Source organism: Cheilinus undulatus, linkage group 11 (assembly GCF_018320785.1).
Source record: "Cheilinus undulatus linkage group 11, ASM1832078v1, whole genome shotgun sequence".
Classification (NCBI taxonomy): domain Eukaryota; kingdom Metazoa; phylum Chordata; class Actinopteri; order Labriformes; family Labridae; genus Cheilinus; species Cheilinus undulatus.
In genome coordinates, this window is record NC_054875.1 from 22,734,011 (window position 1) to 22,754,074 (window position 20,064).

Sequence of the window (20,064 nt, forward strand, 5' to 3'; positions counted from 1 at the left end):
GTCAATGCAGACGGACAGTGCGATACTGCCGCCTACCGGAATGGAGGTGCCGTTCATATGTCAGGTTTAAAAGAAAATTAGTAAAGGAGGTGTCAGCACTAAAAATGTCCTTTTAGGTAGTTTTATTTAGGTACGGCACAACCTAAAAGGGCATTTTTAGTGCTGGCACCTGCTTTTCTAGTAAGTCTTTTGTCGTTCACCATGTGGAGTCTATTGTTTTGGGGTGCTCCTTTTTCGCTTCCTCAAGTTTAAAAGAAAAATGCCTTTGACAGTGTGTCACCCTTCCGAGAATGAAATCTGTTTTGGTCTATTTGTTTATGTAATCTTTTTTAATCCATTTATTCATTTATTTAAAATAGTAAATAATGTTTCCTGAGTTGTGCCCGATACAACAACAGAGCAGTGATTCTCAAATATCGCTCTCAAATTGAGCAGCAGGGCCTTGAGGCGAGTCTAGGTATGCCTTGGGAATTTGTACAACCATACGTTATTACTACTTAGTGAGTACTGAAACCAGGCCTGCCCACAGATCTGGCTTGGCCTCTGGAAAAAAACAAACAAACAAACAGAGAATGGGCTCTTTCCAGTAGTGATATATTGATATCAGTGCATGTGAGTTGGATCAGTTGCATTGGTGCTAGCATCCTGGCTAACAGCTGCCTCATGTAGAACTGAAAAGCATGGCAAACTGTTACTGGGTTTGAGTGTTTAAATCATGTATTCATCCTACTTTCAACTGAGCTCATCACTTCTTCTCCCCATTCTTGTCAATTCTTTTGAAAACTTAAGCCTATTTTGCTCCACTTTGGCCTTTTTTCTTTTTTTTTTCTACTCTTAATCTGTTTTGCCACCCTTTAGCCACTTTTCAACGATTTTTGCCATTTTTTTGCCACTTTTTGTTAAAATTGGCCAGATTTAGAAAAAAAATCACTTTGAACCAATTTTGACACTTTTTACCTAGTTTTACCACATCAATCTATTTGTTGTTTTTTTCAGAATTATTCAGTTCTTCTCAGTTAAAGTTTTCTCTGTCTTCTAATTATATTTTCTGGCATTGTGTGATGTTTCTGTACATTATGACATAGCTATGAAGTTGACATTACTTTCTTAATCATTTAGTACAGTGTCTCCATCAATATTATTAACATTACCAATTAAAAAGTAATTCTGTTTTAATGGGATTGCATTTTTAAGAAGGTTATATCTTACCAAGACATACATAGATAAAAACATTTTTTATTTTATTTTAACTTTTTTTTTAATTATGTATGTTTATCACAGTTTAACTTAACAATGGGTCATGGTTTTGCTGACCTCCATGATTCCCCAGTTGGCTAGGCCCAAGAAAGCACTCCCTATTATTCCCCCTCATGGGTGGCCTTTGACTGTAACATTATTTAAAGAGCCTATTTTGTATCGATATGAATATGGTGTGCCTTGAGATTTTTGTTTAGCCTTAGGTGTGCCTTGGTCAAAAAAAAAAAGTTTGAAAACCGCTGCAATAGAGGAACAATGTGAAAATCTTTGTATATTGCAATAGGTCATTTTATTCAGAACAAAATCCACCTCCCAGAAAAACATGGCATTGGAATAGTATATGAAATAGAACTCCTTTGTCGTGTTGGTTTTGGATTACAATCAATTCATTTAGTGGAAAAACTCTTAAATAGATAAATGAATGAATGAATATCTCAAAGAAAAGGATGAGTAAGTGATCATAAAAAAGCAGTACTAAGCAAAGGGCTAGAAGAGATTAATTTCAGACATTGGTGCATAACATTTTTGGGACTGGGCAATTCTAACTTTGTAAGTGAAGAAATCTATACTTATGGATTTAGAGGTTTGGTTGTCGTGCAGTGTACTCCATAAGGTTGATACTATCTCACAAGTATAACATAAGTAAGGTGGCCTGGAAGTGCAATAGACATTTACAAAGTCTGAAACACCTTTCCAAAGCATGACTAAAATTTGTATTAACAAAAACATTTTAACATTTCTTAAAACAAATAAATGTTAGCAAAACACCTTTACAAATTATGAAACAAATTTACATTTTACAAAAAAATTACAAAAGTCTAGTATGACAAAGTCTGAAACATTTTACAAAACATTAAACAAATTTAGAAAAATACAAATACAAAATCTGAAACATGTTTGCATTTCATAAAAATCAAAACATTTTAAACTCTTTGGTATGTTTTTGTCACCTTAATATAGTTTTCCACAGAAAAATTCAGATTATATTGGTCATTGAGGGAGGAAAGAATATAACTGACATCTGCTGGTCGTCGTGGAAACTGCGCCCTCCTCTGTCCCAGTATTCATGTGTCACGCAGCGACGCACCTCCTCCCAGGCGCCGTTGTTTCATTTGCGCCATTTTGTCCGCTCACTTTGTTGATTGGGCTTTAGCGAGCTGTACTAGAGCCAATCAGAGGGAAACCGGACAGCGAAGATACGGTAAGGGAGACCCTATTGAAGGCATTGGTAGTTGTCAGCACGGATTGGTTTGCTATGGACCAACCAAATTACTAACCTTGCTAAATGCAAAAAATGGAATGGCAGTTTGATTTCGACCGCTGCGTCCCGGGCTGGTTAGGCTGAAAATAACTCTGTGTTCTCAGTGTTGGCTCCTGCGAAGAAACATGAACTCAAATGGTCGACGAGCTTTAGCTTACGTTAGCTAGTCGGCTAAAACACCGTGTCTCCAACAAAGGAGTGGTTCATAATGTTCGCCCCCCTAGTTCACGCTGTCTTTCAAAATATCCTCTGTATATAATACAAAACACACAGACATTGGCGTAAGCTGATAACATGTTAAAATAGCGGAAACCGTGTCGTATCTTCTAGTATTTACCACGCTTTTAGCTTTCTTACGCTAGCCTCGTTAGCTTCTATGAGCATAGTCTGTGCACAGAACCCCATGTAAACGAACAACTGACCTAAATATATCATACTGACCTTCTAATATGTCTCCACCTTAATACTAAAATACGTATTATTGCTCCATGCTTAAATGGAAAAGGCGTCCAGTGTTTCCCTGAATAAATAATGTATAGCGGTAACAATGAGCTGACAACAGTAGTATTAGCTAACGTTAACAGCTGGAAAAACAAATAGTCTTTCTTATTTATGCATGGTTAAGAAGGTGTAAACCTTATTTAAATTGGTATTCAATTCTAATAATGGTATTAATGTTGTGTACTTGTGCTGTGTGTTTTTCCTCTAGTCACGAGAGAGGATTGTGACAATAACAGGACATGGAGCAGTATACCACTGCCACCACCACCACTGGGGAGCAGATAGTTGTGCAGACTGCTAATGGACAAATCCAGCAGCAGGTGAGCAACGAGTTTACTCAGATAATTGGTATAAACCCATACCATCAACCTGCTTTTTTTAAGAACACAGAAAACAGGTACCCAAAAAGAAGAGTGCTCCAGTGGATTCCATATTCAAGCTGATTATTTGTCTCAGACTGTATTGTCCTGCCTTGCCTGCAGGCACAGGGCACAGTGACGGCTGTGCAGCTGCAAACAGAGGCGCCAGTGGTGACGGCCTCAGGCCAGCAGGTGCAGACACTCCAGGTAGTGGTGTCAACGCCGCCCTGTGTCAGTGCCATGATGGTGTTGCAGCATATGAGTTTGCATGCTTCAACCAAGGCTGATACTATGACCCATTGCTGTGCCATTTGGTTCATCCACCCTCCCTCCCCTCCGCATGTCCTCCAGCTGCCTGAACTGCATGTTCCTCAGCACACTGTGTTGTGTGTCAGCCTTGGGCTTCTGCTTGTGCTGTCATGGCTGTGAAAAGGCTACTGTTTTTCTGAGTTGTGTTTGCCTCTTGCTTCCAAAAGCAAGTTTCACAATTCAGAAATTGTTCTTCTTAATGGGGACGAATGCCATCTGATTAATGATCCAAATTTTATCATGTTTGTCATTAAAAGAACCAGAATTGAATGGCAGAGATCCATAGTCACGACCACCACTACCTGTGTTTTTTTTTTGTCACATTAAAAAAAATCACTGTGGTTTCCCTCCCTGAAACATATTTCTAAGGTATGTTTTTATGGTACATCTAACAAGGGATTCAAGGATCTACCTTTGCAATATCAATGATCTAAAGTAAAACAGGGATCCATGTCCATAAAATCATTTTAAAGATATACAAACCATTGTGGTAGGTAAAATTTCTGGAAGAGTTCAATAATTACAACCCTCCAAACTCATTTCTTACAAATTAAAAAAAAAAAATGCATCTGGTTGTATGATTAGGCCCATTGTCTCATAGATCGCAGGTGCTTGAAGTAAACAAACAAATTTTATCGCTGCTTTTTGATTTCAGCAAATCTTGTACCATTGTCTGAAGACATAATGATACATCCTGGTATAACCTTATTTAAAACACTTTGAATGACAAGGTTTTTAACTGTCTGCAAAAAACAGCAACACATTTATAGAGTGAAGTTGCTCATATGTGAATGCATTTGATGGAAGCAGCTCATCAAATTGTATGCTTAAAGCAACTGCAAGCTGCAATAATTCATGCTTATGTTTTTTAGTAATACTCAACCACAGAGAACGTCAAGAAATTAGAGTTCAGCTTATATCCATGTTGTACCTGTGTTGTGTCTGCTTTACAGCGCAAAACAAACTGGCAAAAACCACCACATATTTCATCCATGATCATGTGCTGCTGTGGATGTTCTTGATTTGATACCATGTTCTTGTAGTCCAGCTGAGTCATACATCATTGATACTAAAGAAATAAACCCTTTCATTGCTGCTGTAACAGCTTTGTATCTCTCAATAGGTCCAGGGACAGCCTTTGATGGTCCAAGTGAGCGGTGGGCAGCTCATCACATCATCAGGACAACCCATAATGGTGCAGGCCATGTCAGGGGGGCAGGGTCAGACCATAATGCAGGTTCCTGTTTCTGGAGCCCAGGGACTACAACAGGTAAGGGGACACGACCGTTAGCAGATCACAATGAACAGTGCTTAACAAATTTATTAGACCACTCTAACCCTAACCAAAGTAAGGTTTATTCCACAGCTGCCCTAAATTAACAGCATTGGTAATTACCACAATCATTTTTTATGTTTCTACAATGGTTAATGCACCAATATGTAGAAGCTCTTTAACCCAAATGATATTTTTAATGCTAAAATATAATTATTATTATTATCCATGAATTTTGAAATTTACTGAGCACATTAATATTTCTTGATTAATATGTCAAATTATAGTTATTTACTTGCATTCCTAAACAGAAAAATTAGTTTTAGTGGTTGAATGGTAAGCTTGATTGATTTCTGACTTCTCAAAGAAGCCCAGTGAGACGGCTCAAATTTGGGTGAATTCAGTTTGAAATCCCTCATTCCTGTTCAAAATGGTAAAACGTGGAGAGCTCACTGAAAATGAAAGAGTCCGCATTAAAGCACTTCATGATGCTGGATGGTCTCTGAGACAAATATGACAGGTGGTCTAATAAAGTTGTTAAGCACTGTATATTCAAGGTGTGCTGTGTTATCCTACTCAAGGACCCTGTGATCTCTGTGGAGTAGTGATGGTAGACAGATCAAGGGATGTAATATTTTAGCATTAGAAGCAGACTGTTGCTGGGTTTTTACTTAATTACTAGTTCTACGTGTGTAGCAGTCTACAGATGCTTGTAGTGTATCTGTAGTAGGAGAAATTTCTTCTTAGGGGAAGAAGTAACTGTTTTATAATAGGTTATTACAACTATAGTACTATTCGCATGGGACTGGTGTTACCTGTGGACCTCTAAAAATTTGTGAATTATCCTATTGTCAGGGTGTGGTGCGGCTCGTGGGGGATAAGCTAAGACTTAACAGACATTTCTGAAATGAAAATATAAGGGTGTTGTATGGAAATGAAAATGCTTGAATATTTATTTCTGAAATTCACAGAAAAAAAAGCAATGTTGTGCACATCACGTTCTGCAGGTGATGTACACTGATAACAAGAGTTTCCATGGGACAACATGACTAATAAACTTAAAATGTCTCCTCTAACTCTCCCATTGTGCACCAAGGTCTCCTAAGTCACCAGTGTGTATCTACAGCTGATCATACAGAGGAAGAGAGAGTCAAGCATCCCTCCTGTTTAATGTATTAGAAAAAGAGATATCTCATATTAAAAATGAACCTCTCCTGTTACTTTCAACGGTTTTAATACAGTTGATGTTGTTGATGTTATTCTGTGTTTTGTAAATTTGGGATTATTATGCATCAACAACCCTCCTCGTGCAGATCAGCAGTTGTAGCCCAACCAGTGGATGCTGATTTTAAATCATAAATTGTATTATGCATGACATGTACGGCTAAATAATACTGATATAAGACCAGGCACTTGCAAAGATAAACTGGAAGAAGCAGAAGTGCTATGCATATTGAGAGAACAGCATTGCTTGCCCGCACATTGGACAGCAGAGTTTAAATAGATAAGTTATATTAAAGCCATTTTTACACATTAACTGAAGTTAACTGAGAGAGAAGCAGTATGTATAACTTACATGTGTCAAAACTTTTACAATCTCTCATATTTTTTTGATCAGAAAAGATGCGCGAGAAAGCCGCATGGGCGGCAAGAGAACATAATTACCCCCCTAAATTACGGAGATGCCGATTCGCACGGGGTTAGAATTACCTGTGGACCTCTGTGTGCCCTAATATATGGTAGCTAGTCTGCTCTGGAATTATTCTCTGCAATTACAGACATTCACATGGGATTAAAGCACAGACGGCCTGTGTGATTATTACAAATGACCAGAGGTCCCTAGGTAGGCTAATACTAGTCCAATGCAAATAGGGCATTTAGTTGGAAGTAAAGTCACTGTTATCCTTAGGGTTGTCCTGATACCAGATTTATAAACTAAGATTCAAGTTAGTAAAAATCAAACAACAATTCACTGTCTAAATACTACGGCAGCAAAAATACAAGTCAACAACTACAATACAACTTCTACACTCCTTCCAGGACATCAGGCTGCTAAGTCACTAGCTCGACTCTTCTCTTCTGTTGTCCCTCAATGCTGAAGTAAATCACCCAACTCCATTCAATCCGCAGAGTCCCCCTCTACTTTCAATAGAAAGCTAAAGACCCAACTCTTTAGAGATCACTATGCACTTAGCTAGACTATTCTCCGCTGTTGTCCCCAGTGGTAGAATGAGTCTCCCAACTACAGTTGGCTCGCACTGTCCTGCTCTACTTCTGGGATTTTATGCCCAGCTCTTTGTGAGTGACCCAGCACTTGGTATTTGGTTACTACTTGTTGTAAAGACAATTTGATTGGTGGTGATGATGAGAGATCTCACATTGATTTTTGGTTGTTTCCTTGTTGATGTTTATTCAAAAAGGGAAAAAAATTGTGTACATTATTTGCTTTGCCTTTAACACTGCAGGGCAGCACCTGTGTCCAATAGGACTCGAAGCACTTTGTAGCACTTACTGATGTTGCTTCTTCTTGTCTAGATCTTTGCTTGTGTTGTTCTTGCTCTCGAATGTACATTGCTTTGAATAAAAATATCTGCTAAATGACATTGTAACAATTGTAAATGTACCATTTACTCTAAATGGCTCAAACATGAGTTATTAAGTTTAAAAAGAAACTGGGGAGAACGGGGGCTGATCTATAGGTGTGTTTTTCAATAGATTCAACTGGTGCAGCCGGGGCAGATCCAGCTGCAGGGCGGTCAGACTCTCCAGCTTCAGGGCCAGCAGGGTCAGCCTCAGCAGATCATCATCCAGCAGCCCCAGACTGCCATCACTGCCGGACAAAACCAGGTTTTACAGTCTTGTAACACTTGAATGGCCCTAAGCATTAGATTAGATTTTTTTATTGATGTGGTTATTGAACACCTTCTCCTCTTTCTTGTGGTCCCACAGGGGCAGCAGATCAGCGTGCAGGGCCAACAGGTGGCACAGACAGCTGATGGACAGACCATCGTCTATCAGCCTGTCAATGCAGATGGAACTGTCCTGCAGCAGGGTACGCTCGGTTTTCTCCCCCCTCTTGTGTCAGCCTTCTGCTCTAAAAACTTTCTAAACACGTGCACTGCTGAGTTGTCTTTTCGAATAAGAGCTGTGATGATAATCTGTCGGCAGGAATGATTACAATTCCAGCTGCCAGCTTGGCAGGCGCACAGATCGTACAGGCGGGGGGTGCCAGCACCAACACGACGAACAGCGGACAAGGCACTGTGACCGTCACCCTGCCCGTCTCCGGTAACATGGTCAATGCAGGTGGAATGGTCATGGTAAGACCCTGTGCAGAGGTACCCAGCATCTTTTATCTTTTCTTTTTTTTCAATCCATTTTTTCACATTTATACAAGGTTGTGTTGTTTCTCTTTTCTTTTCTAAACTCACATATGTGATGTAGACATTTTATTTTCTTGAAGAATAGATTTGTCTTCATATCAATGAAATGTATTTGTTGTTTGTTTGTTTTTTTTGCCTTTATCTTTAGATTAAAAAGAATGACCAAGAAACTACTTATGCGGCACTAATAGAACATAGTGGTTGTAGTTAAATGTGTTTAAACCTAGATGGTTAAATGCAAGGATCCCATCTCCGTGTGAACCCACACAGATGTTCTTACTTTGCTTTAATGTAACTTCACTCCACACTAAATCAGTGTTTGCTGACAGTTTGTCTTTTAATTTCTCAGCATAATGCTACTCTATGTCAGCTTTTCGCTAAGTTTATTAAGCTGTAATGGCTGAGAGCACCATTGTGGGTTCCCATGTTCTTAAAATGAACCTTTAAACTGGAAAGCTGTATGATGATATACTGAATATCAGTCTTAAAAAGGGAGCTTAGTATTGGATGTGATCTGATTGGACTGTTTGCACAAGAGGTACCAAGTCCTGTGTCCCTGTTTCCTATCTCTTTCTCTCTGTCAGATGGTGCCAGGAGGCGGAGGAGTTCCCACGATGCAGCGTATCCCCCTGCCAGGGGCTGAGATGCTGGAGGAGGAACCTCTGTATGTCAACGCTAAGCAGTACCATCGCATCCTGAAGAGGAGACAGGCCCGGGCCAAGTTGGAGGCAGAGGGCAAGATTCCCAAAGAAAGGAGGGTAAGACACATTAGGTTAAGTATTATTATACAAACCAGGGCACAGTCAGGCTACCCTCCTCCCTACCTGGTTAAAAAGTCACAATTTTCTTCAACCCCTTGACCACTGTTAGGCTTTTTTTCTAAAGCATCCCCTGTTGTATTGATCTATTAAATCGGCTGTGAATTTAGCTTATTGGTTTTGGTGAAAGTCGAAATAATCTTAAAGCTTCATAGAGCTGCAAATGAAGGCATTCTTTCACTCTAAGGGTTAAATTAAAAGTATACCTGATATTTAATGAATGAATGGGAAAAAATTGGTGGTAGTTTCAACTGATGTGTCTGAAAACAGTGACAGCTCCTCATGATCAGACTCTGAGAGGCAAGTAAATCCTTTGTTTTTTTTTTGTGGTGGGAGTAAAACCCATTTCCCCGTTCTGCTACCGAGGTGATGCTGTATACTCAAGTGTTAAAATGGCTGTTATCTAATACCTCCACTTCTGTTTGGCAGAAATATCTACATGAATCTCGCCACCGTCATGCTATGCAGCGTAAGCGAGGAGATGGAGGGCGTTTCTTTTCACCTAAAGACAAGGAGGAAATGGCTTTGGCTCTGGCACAGGTATACTGACTCTAGCTTGTAAGTTTACCTTAACCATATTTCAAGAATTGTACATTTTCTGTGAAATGTATTTAGTGAAAAGTTTACTAAATATGTCCTAAAGTTGTGAAAAGAAACATCTCATATGTAATTGTGGTAATTCTTTCTTCTTCTCTGGTGCAGCAGCAGGATGTCGCTCAGGCAGCAGCAGACGACACGGTGGCCCAGATGATCAGAGTCTCGTAGCACCTCAGCCAACATCATCACTTCCCTCTGTGAACTCCACCCTGTCTGAGATTCTTCATCCCCCCATCTCCCAAACCTACGGTCTGTTATCAAACACCAAACCACAGCACTGCCACTGGGGTTTATCAACCTTCTTCCCACTCTCACACTAGTCTTCCATGGAGCTGGTCATGTGGCAGCTGAGACTATGGACTTTGCTCGTCTTTCCTGAAATGGCAGATGCTTCCATGTTGATCTTATCTGGTCAAGTATGTAGGACTAGATTTTTATTCTCATGAGGATTTATTTGGACGATAAGGAAAACTTTTTTTGTAACCTGGCCTAGTCAAACAGAGGAAGCTGTGAAGCCATTCTTTAGGAACCTTTCTGTTTAACAGATGGAAATTTGTCAACAGTGGATACTTGTTGCTTTAAATATTTTTTTGTAAATGGTACAGATTTTTTTCAGGAACACTAAGTGCTGATGCTCCACTTGTGCCCTGAATCTTTTATTTTAAGTCTTGTTTTTTTGAAATATCATTTTTCAACTTGTGTTCTTGAGGGTTAGATTAAACACCTTTGAAGTCCAGTGAACAAAAACTGAAATATGATACAAATGTGAAAATATTGTACAGAATGCCTTTTCCCCGAATATGTACTTACTGTTTTGCCTAATTCTGTGGATGCATTTTATACAATTCTGGTGTTAGAAGTAGTGTTTGTAGGACAAAAAAATAACTCATCATAACATGATGCATATTATATCAATGACTTCATTGGTGATTTCACCTAAGTGTTTCAACATACACAATAGCTGTTTTTACCCATCAGATGCAGTTATTTAGTGTTTTTTCTATAAGAAGATTTAACATTGAATTCATAAGCCTGTATCCATGATTCTTTTTTAAGTTATTGGTGGTCACTCCACTAGTTATGATCATCTTAAATTATTCTATAGCTGTTATCATTTGCATGCGGTCAGAACTTCATGGGAGTTGTAGTTTTCCACTTCTTTTTATGCTGTATGTCAGTTTATTCATTGATTGATAATAAATTTTTTATATATTTAAATGTGACATAGCTGTCAAAGCATGTATCAGGTGATGCCTCATAGTATAAAACCCTAAAATATTGTAGAAAATTTTTTAAATGGAACTGGTCTTGAAAATGGGTTTTAAGTACATTTTTTCCTTAACCTCCTGAGACCTGAGCTTTTATTTGGAATATATTTTTCACTTTCCCACTTACTCGGGATCAGTAGGACCTGTTAAGTTCAAAAGCTCAGCCTTGCCTTTTGAACAGGAAGAAGTTTTGACCAAAAAGTGATGTCCACAAATCTTCTGAAGTTCCTGTTTCTGTAGAAAATACAGATCTGGATAGATTTTAGAGCAGATGTTTAAAGTGTGTGAAGGCCAGCTGATTAGTAGGTCATCCACTGAGAGAAGGATGTGGGGGGTCATTTTAATGATCGACCATGAGGACTGGCTAAGGTCAAGCATGAACTAAATTTCCACTAAAAGTTCTGAATTTGTGGGAATTTGGCACACACAAATTCCAAAAAAATTTAAAGAAACCACTGAAAACATTTGTTCAATTATTCCCCAGTTAAACTTTACCATTAAGTCTAAACAATCCAATGAAAAACTTCCTCCAAAATTCCACAAAAATCATGGAAATGATGAAACATTCCTCTAAACATCCAAACAACATCTCTGAAATTTCATGCCCCCTCCCCAATATTTCCAGTAAAATCCTCAAAAATTCTGATAAAAAAAATCCTTAAAAATGATAAGAAATTTCAAAGCATATTCCTCCCCAAAAGTAAAACTGATTTCCCCCAAATTACAAATAAGAGTTACCAAATTTTCATGAAAATACCTGAGAATATACAAACACATTCCCCCAAACACCCAAATTCCCATTAAAAGCTAAAAAAAGTTTAAGCAAATTTCCCCCTAAAACTTCCAATGAAATGTTTCAAACTATACCAACATATCCCCAAATTTCCATAAAAAATCATCAATATTTCAAGCAAATTCTCCACATTTCATGCAAATTACTTAAAATTTAATGGATATTACAGACAATCATCCTAAAACTCTAATAGCAGAAATTATTATAATTATCATTAAGCATAGGTAGTTGTCACCCTTTGATGCGTTCTTGTTAAAGATTAGCATTATTTTATTTAAAGTTATGTACGTTTTTCTTGTAATAGTTTTCCATTGTCAAAATGGTTTTGTAAATACGTTTAAAAGTTAATTTCTTTCAGTATTGGTTAATTATCAGTTGCACCTTGATTTATTTATAAGTTAGGATGCTGTCCCGAGCAAGCTCTACCAATCAGATAGTCATATAACAACGATGGCACAAGAACCAGCCAATCAGAGTCAAGGTAGGCGGGACATTCCCTCAGTCTCCTAAGAACCGAACCCGGTGGAGGCCACGCATACTGCAGCCATGGGAACGTAATCCTCTCGTGCAGCTCCCTGATTGGTATTAATGATTAACTTTATTGTGGCCTGCTTTGACTAAACTGTTGCTACATTTAGTATATTTACCTAGACTTGGTCGTTACTCTTCTTTTACCCTGCAGCAGCGCTGACTGGCTGCTCACCGCCCACACACCCCCTTGCTCAGGTGACAGTCTCAACAAACCGCCCCCTCCTCTCTGAGATGTAGCTGTCTGTGGATGACAGCAGCGCCGGAGGACAGAATCAACTGTTACCACCGCTCTTGAATAAAGTGGAATAGATAGAGAACAGACTGAAGACTGCTCACTGCTCCTAACAGAGCTTTAGTGGAAGTGCTTCGACGTCGTTTTGATAATTTTAAGCCACAACGCTTAACAAAGAGACCGAGAGAACGACGTCCAAAGCTAACTCCACTCAACTCAGCACCGGCTTCTTCTCTTCTCTGACTGAACCGACACCACCTGGATGCAATGACCGACTCGGTTGTGGACAGCAAGGCGGAGGTTAAACAAGCCACGAAATATGTTAAAGAGACCGAAAATGTGGCGGAAAAATACTCGGCGATGACCGTGAGCAAAAACAGCAGTGATGTGAATATGAATGTCGGGGAAATGCCTTCCGCAGCGTTTACCGCAGTCCCCACTCTGAAGACCGTGAAAAAGGTAAGAAACGTGATGCTCGCAATCAGTCAGTGCCACCGGGCAAACTGCAGAAAGGCATGCAAAGCTCTCAGCTCACTGCAGTGAAGTACTGGACAGCAAGGTCAGGCAATGTACAACGTGTATTCACCACTCACAGGTCAGAATCAGCATTTTTATCCAGCAGGAGAAGGTTGTTGAACCGAAGGTGATACTGCGGCGTCACATGTCACCGTTAGCTTACTGTATATCAGCCATCCCACTGACAGATCAAAACATCCCGAGTCAGCCTGCAGAGACAAGAAGGTTAAATAATAGAAGTTAGGCCACAGCAAAGCCTTTCCTTCACGTGACATTGCAATAGTCACACTTTTAACTATGTAATAAATATATATTTTTTATAATGTAAGGTAAAACATTTATTCTGCCTCCTGTAGCTTTCCTGTTCACTTATAATGTATGCACCAGGCCAAATTCATGTAGGCAGTAAACAGCTATAAGCCAAGTTGAGCTCTTAAACCTCTGATTCAAGGTCTTTGCAAAGTAAAGAAATGCACAGCTCCAACATACATGAGCTTAGACAGGGGGGTCTGCACGCTAAGTATGAGCTATTTAAAGAGGTGCAGGCTCTGCTTTCTGAAGAATTGCAGCCACACTTGGCTAGTTGGTTTTCAGTTCCTTTGAGGTGTAAGGTCAAGACAATTTAATTTGTTAAAATGAATCACTTCTGTACCTGGTGAACTCATCTCTGCGTTCAGTCAGCCTTGGGTTTTGAGCAGGAGTGTGTGGGCATCAGCATTGTGAGGAATAAGAACAGCCTGATGAAAAACTCAGCACACTGTGCACCTGTGAGAAAAAGGCCTTGGATTTCTCGGCGGTTACACAACAACAGAGAACAATCATCATAATGAAAGAGTCCCTTGAGGTGGCTGCCAGTATCATTACAGATTCAGCACAGTGTATCACAGCTGGCTGCAGGCAATGGGGAACAGGGAACAAACAGTGGATTTAAGGACTTTGGTTTCTCAGAGCTAACCTGTGCAGATTTTTAGAAGACGAACTCTGTTCTCTTGTGTTCAGGTTTGATGAATCTCATGTTGAACTTAATTTTTATGGCTTCTGTAACCATACTAGTGTAGAGTTAACATTCTTGATAGTGGATATTTTTTCCTGTTCTCAAGGTGACCTTTGACTTTTCACCAACCCTTATGTTTGAAACAGGTTATCATAAGTGAACAGAGCCTGATTTCATTAGCAGTTTGATGACCTAAAAAAATAAGATAAGATTATATTAGTCACACTTATTATTACTTATTACATCACAATGCCAGTTTTCACAAACTTTATTAATCCTTGAAAGAAAATCTTATTTCAAAGCAGTAACATTAGAGGCATCATGTACAGCCATGGGCTTAAGTTTAGGACACTAAGGATTCATCACAGGACCTGATGTGCCACAATCTGGGGGATGAGGGTGGCCAGAGTCAAGCTCGGCACATGTGGACACATATGTGGGACTCAGCAGCTAAGGTCAAGCCCAACAGCCTTTCTTTTGTTCAGGGCCTTTTCACCCCTAGTGATACACCTGGAGATCACCAGCTGTTTTTCCGGTCCTTGCGACATCAACAGCATGAACAGGGGCTAGTGGCAATCCTGGCGATGCGTACTCACCACAGATAATTGTCCCATGCTCCTGGTAATGTGCAAGGACATCCAGAGCATGACCTGGGTTTTGTCAATCCTTCTTCCAGCCTAATTGTGCCATCAGGCAGTCTTATTTGCTACATCTGTGCCTTACTTCAGCCTCAATGCCTTAAAGTTCTGCACAGTACTGTACATTTAAAAGACAAGCAAAACCCGTAAAATAAAACATAGAATAGAATCTTGAATCCTCATTCCTTAAACTGTCAAGTATGCTGAACAGATCAAAGTTTTTTTTCTTGTTCCTAAACTTTAAAGCAGTGATCATCAACTGGCGGCTCGAGGGTCATATCAGGCCTCTCAAAGCTTCCCATCCAGACCCCCAATAGACTATTAAATTTAGAAAAAGTATGGTTTTTAGTGAATCTTTTGTCTTTATATCCCTATACCAATAAATCAACACTGAAATGATCAATATTGAAACAGTTTTATCAGGATTGCCTTATATTTGATCCCATTTTTACAGAAATCCACCTGTCAGCCATCATTAGTAAACTTGTTGCATGACAAACACATACTCATTATTTAAGTCGTAATTGATTCTGTAGTATTTGTTTTAACTTTCCAGTGTAATATTCCTTGCCTGAGATTTAGAAGAAATGACTTCCTGCATGTGTTTTTAATCAGGACCAGCGTATCAAACCCAGTGATGAACAACACAGAAACCCCCAAATATTAGCCCATCAGATAGCAAAAAAATCAATGTTGTGCATCTCTTGTAGTAATGGTCAGAAATCCAACCAACTTAACTATAAAGGGCTGTTGGGAAAACCATGGATCAGCTACAATCTAAGCCAAGTGCAAAATATGTGCATTATCAACAGTATTTTTGGTAATAAAAACATATCCCTATATCCAATCAAATCTAATTTATTTTAGTGTTGACATTTCCTCTCAGGCTGTACTAACTGTAACATGATTCTCATCACTGCCATCTCACAGGCCTCAAAAGCTCAGCACAGGTTGGTTTTAGACGATACATAAAGTAATGATTTCACAAAGCATGATCCTAACATTCAGCCATCCCTGGACTAACACGCAGAGGTGGTTTTTGCATTGATAACAAATGAGATTCACCAATCTAACTTTCACAAATGGACTGATTATTTGTGATGTAATGTCTGTCCCCCGAAGCTGTTTCTGTGATGTGTTCGCAGCAGCGTTGAAATCTTTTTACATGTTATGTCCAAAAGGTTATAACTAAAGAATGTATTTTCCCAGCAGCGGGGCTCACTGACTTCTCAACAGCAGCTCAGACCTCCCGTCTGACGGGGCAATAATGTGTGCACCCTGAGATGCTTCAGGGAGCCTGATTGAAAACATATTGGATGGTAGGAATGTGAACTCCGCTTATGAAAACAAAGCGGTGTGTTATGAATAAATGTGGGAGCCCTGTGTCAAACTGTGCCACCTGTTTACACGGAGGAAAAAATGGAGTAAAGAAAAACTGCAAATGACACAAAAAAGATGAAACCATTAAAACCTCAATGTGGAGAAGTCGAGTAGAGAGATGGTCTGTTGAAGTGAACATGGTGTGATATCACATAATGTACTGACGAAATCAATATATGATACAAATTAAAAATGTGTGTAGAGAGAGAAAGAGAGAGCGTGTGGGTGGTTGAGCCAAAGAATACCACTACTGTGCCTCCTCTCTCTGCATCCATCCAGCAGTTACACAACACGCCGCCCTGGGAATGAGACGAGTTTGTTCATGCATCATCATTTCTGTCTCATCTCTGTGGGCTGTTTTACATGGATCCTTAGAAGTGCTCATGCACTATTTTCATTATCTCATCTTGTACAGCTCTCAACGTTATGGCACATTCATCAAGGTCAAGACCCCCACACCCCCACTAGTGGCAGTTTAAGGTCTGATGGATAATTGCAAAAGATGATAACAGATGATAACAAACAAATGAGCTTTGCTGGTCACAACATGAAAATTTCATACTTGTTGCCAAATTGGGCTTTTTATAACTCATATTACCTTAAAGTCCCTGTTAAGTGATTAAAAAATCTTAATATTAGGTTTACATATGACAGGCCACTGTGTTGTGAACCACCAGGCCAAATTTCAGTCATGAGTAACATCTCTAAGTTTATAAAATTAAGCTTAAAATAAAAAATGAGGCAGTAAAGCCTGCTCTATGATGGCGTGGGATGTGTTTCAAAGTATAAGTTTCATATATTTTTTAGGCAGAAAGGTTATGCACACATCTACAAATCATACAAACATCATATAATTTTTTCTTGAATAATTTGATAAAAATCATACATTCCTTAATTTTGTTTATGTTTGTCTTATTTGAAATGCATATAAGTGTCATTTCCTTCAGTACGACAAATAGTATCGAATTTGCAATGAGTCATATAATCACAGTTTGATATTTTTCTAAAATTCTCAGCCTTTGTTTAATTTACCAAATATTGTGTTCATTATTATAAAGAAAAATGTATCACGTGTTTGTTAAGAAAAACACAAGATGAGAAACCCAGAATTGTATATTGAATTGCAATGGCAATATTGGGGGAAAAATTGCAGTAAGTTTTATTTTCCCAAATTGTTCAGGCCTAATGTAAAAGTTCAGACCTAAGACTGAAGTTCACAAAACACACTTTTGAGTTTGAGGATGAAACAAAGTAAAAATCCTCAGTCCTCACAGCCACTTAAAAAGTTGAAAGAATGACAGTTACTCTGACTCTGTACTCCTGCCTCAAACTTGACTCACTTGTTTGCACATGCGGCTGATACATTGGTTGTAAATATCAGCAAATAATTATTTAATCATCTGCCAATATCATGTAGATCAGGAGTTTTATTTATTTATTTTTTTGCCCAAGGCACAACTAAGATCAAACCAAAATTTCAAGGCACACTAAAACCATATCTATCCAAAATAGCCTCTTACACATTGCAGTAAATCAAGTGTATAGCATTAGTTCAGGCAGGCCACAGAGTCAAGCGCTGCCATTTAACTGAGATCAGCTGATCTCACACAAGCCCTCATCAGCTGATGGCAAGCTGATTCATTCTAAGCACACTATTGGCAAATCGCTACCATATTTTAACCGCTCTTGCCTGGCTACACTTTGCAGCTCCCTCTGCAAGCCTCTTTTTACAGCCCTCCTCCACCCCAGCTCCTCTTTAATTCTGCCTCTGATTTTATTAGTCATAACTGCTAATAAAGAAAAACTATTTATAACCACACATCATGTGTGTTTCTTGACAAAGTGGTCCTGGCTGAACTTTAGTTATTGTATAGTTGTAGTAATTACTTATGGTTGTCCATACTCCCACAGCACACCAAGACTTGGCTCAAGGCACAGCAGTGTGCTCTGCCACACCATTTGAGAACCTTTGATCTAGATCATATTGTGCATGCCTGATTAATCTATTCCCTTTGGTTCCACCATAACAGCTACTGTAGGTCCACGGCTTCTCTGGAACTTTACTACTCCTGAGCAATATATAAACATTTCCATGATCCATGATATGATCTATCTCTGCTGTTGGTCAGCTTTTGTGTCTTCTATTTCATCTTTATGCTTCCATTTATCCTGCAAATAAAGTGAAATAAATGATCCTGGTGTGTTACAAAGTGATTAATCAGACCAGACAAAAGTTGATCAGGTTGATTAAGAGCAACCAGGCCACTGACAATGAAGGGATAAGCATGGTTTAAAGTCCCAGTGATGCTGCAGCAGCTGTCCTCTGTAAGGGCACTCAGTAAATTCCTTCTATCTGATTAAATCTCCTGTTAAATTCTAGCTGTTGTGGTTTGAAATAATAACATTGACCCAAAGCTATAATAGTTCTGGATTTTTCATTAGTTTTAATTTTAATTATTTTTTACCTTTTGTTTCAAATTTCAGTTTAGTTTTAATTAATTTTTACTGCTGTGTTTTTAGTTTCGTTTAGTTTTTATTTTTCAAATATGCCTTGTTTTAGTTTCATTTGTATTTTTTTTGGTGTTAGTTTTAGTTTTTACAGCAATTTGGAATACCTGCCAGGGACGAGACCCCAAAGGGTTCTTCACTTTTCACTGAAATTATTCAATCCTAATGTTTGTATACAACTCAAGTCCTAAAATTACCATTGTGTGACGTTGTCTTGAATCAAATCAGGTGATTTTACTCTCTCCAGGCTTGGGTGTTCGTGTCAGTCAACATGCTAGTGTTAAAGACTAAAACTAAGGAGATTTTGCCCCTAATTCTATTTCATTTTAGTTAGTTTTGTAAGCACACAATTCAGTTTTAGTTAGTTTTCATTTCATTGGTAAAATTAAGTTTTTATTTAGTTTCAAGTTTGCTAGAATGATTTTTACATTTTAGTTTTAGCTATTTTGTTAGTTTTAGCATTTACCTCCTCTGTTCTGAAGAATTTGACATTTTCAGCACATTTAAATGCTGGACCTCAAGGCTAAGAAGGAATATGTAGATGACTGGTCCCTTGGACCTGTACTGTTTTCTCTTCTTATGGATTTAAGGAAAGGCCAGCACTGTAGTGGGTAACAGATTTGAAAAGGGATGACTTTGGTGACCCCTAGTGGGCTTGGACACACGGCATCACATCAGCACAGAGACTGCACAATGTTCTGATTTTATTGTGACATTTTTATGAAAACAGACTCCTTGGAATAATTCAAAAGATTTATCATCACTGTAAATTCTTGGAAGTCGACTTTATCTTCCTTAGTTTCAAATTTATTAGATTACATAAATGATAATGAATATAAAGAACAAGTGCCAACAATTTCAACAGTTTTTTTAATCCTCTTGTATTGAATTAAGTCTTATAAAGTGCCGTTGTTGCCTGAGTAAAATCAACACTAGCACAAAGAGAAAAGTCACCATAAGCTGAGAAATATAACACGTCCATACTGAGAAGTTTCAGCCCCAGCTCAGGCATTTGAAGAGGGTCTCGCTGCCTCAATACCATATTCTTCTTCTTACTTAACTTATCATATAACAACATAAAGAAGGAAACAGTGTTGTAGAAGGAAGTGTTGGATTTCAATTGTTTGTTTTATGTGAAATATTCCCAAAGATTGGGTATATGGAAATATGAGGAAGATATAGTTCCTGCTAAAGGTCACATAGTTCTGGAGGCAGGATTTAGCAGTCTTTATGTTTTTACACAACACTGTGTAATCCTACGTGCATGCGTTGATCTAAACAAGTGGCTTTGCAGACTAACAGGCCATGATCTTAGCTTCATACCTGTCTGAGAAACTCTTGTTTTACTGAAGTATTGACATCATTTAATGTGAGGCTTTCAGTCATCCACATGCTGATCCTTACACACATCTCTGTGGATTAGTCCTCACTCTTAGATTCTGCTGT

At 38.7% G+C, this 20,064-nt stretch overlaps 2 protein-coding genes across 8 annotated transcripts in view; both read left to right on the top strand.

The window, feature by feature from the left end:
- The first annotated feature begins 2,333 nt into the window (after positions 1 to 2,333).
- On the top strand, positions 2,334 to 10,981 carry nfyal (nuclear transcription factor Y, alpha, like). Of its 6 annotated transcripts, none has more exons than XM_041798322.1 (10): positions 2,334 to 2,458; positions 3,228 to 3,339; positions 3,502 to 3,588; positions 4,811 to 4,957; positions 7,676 to 7,807; positions 7,910 to 8,012; positions 8,129 to 8,298; positions 8,928 to 9,101; positions 9,591 to 9,719; positions 9,864 to 10,981. In XM_041798322.1, exons 2-9 carry the CDS (start codon positions 3,259 to 3,261, stop codon positions 9,708 to 9,710), a joined length of 1,014 nt encoding a protein of 337 aa, XP_041654256.1. In that variant the 5' UTR covers positions 2,334 to 2,458; positions 3,228 to 3,258; the 3' UTR covers positions 9,711 to 9,719; positions 9,864 to 10,981. The 6 variants fall into 6 exon arrangements, with proteins under 6 accessions (XP_041654256.1, XP_041654253.1, XP_041654255.1 ...); XM_041798319.1 differs by having other exon boundaries at positions 9,591 to 9,701; XM_041798321.1 differs by having other exon boundaries at positions 8,129 to 8,280; positions 9,591 to 9,701.
- A 1,569-nt stretch (positions 10,982 to 12,550) lies between these two features.
- ahcyl1 (adenosylhomocysteinase-like 1) overlaps positions 12,551 to 20,064 on the top strand; it is a 32,032-nt gene continuing 24,518 nt past the window's right edge. Inside the window, exon 1 of one of the 2 annotated variants that reach the window (XM_041800173.1) lies at positions 12,551 to 13,041. In XM_041800173.1, coding sequence (XP_041656107.1) covers positions 12,850 to 13,041 — 192 coding nt within the window. In that variant the 5' untranslated portion in view covers positions 12,551 to 12,849. The remainder of the gene's footprint in view (positions 13,042 to 20,064) is intronic. The other variant, XM_041800172.1, reaches the window with a different exon arrangement.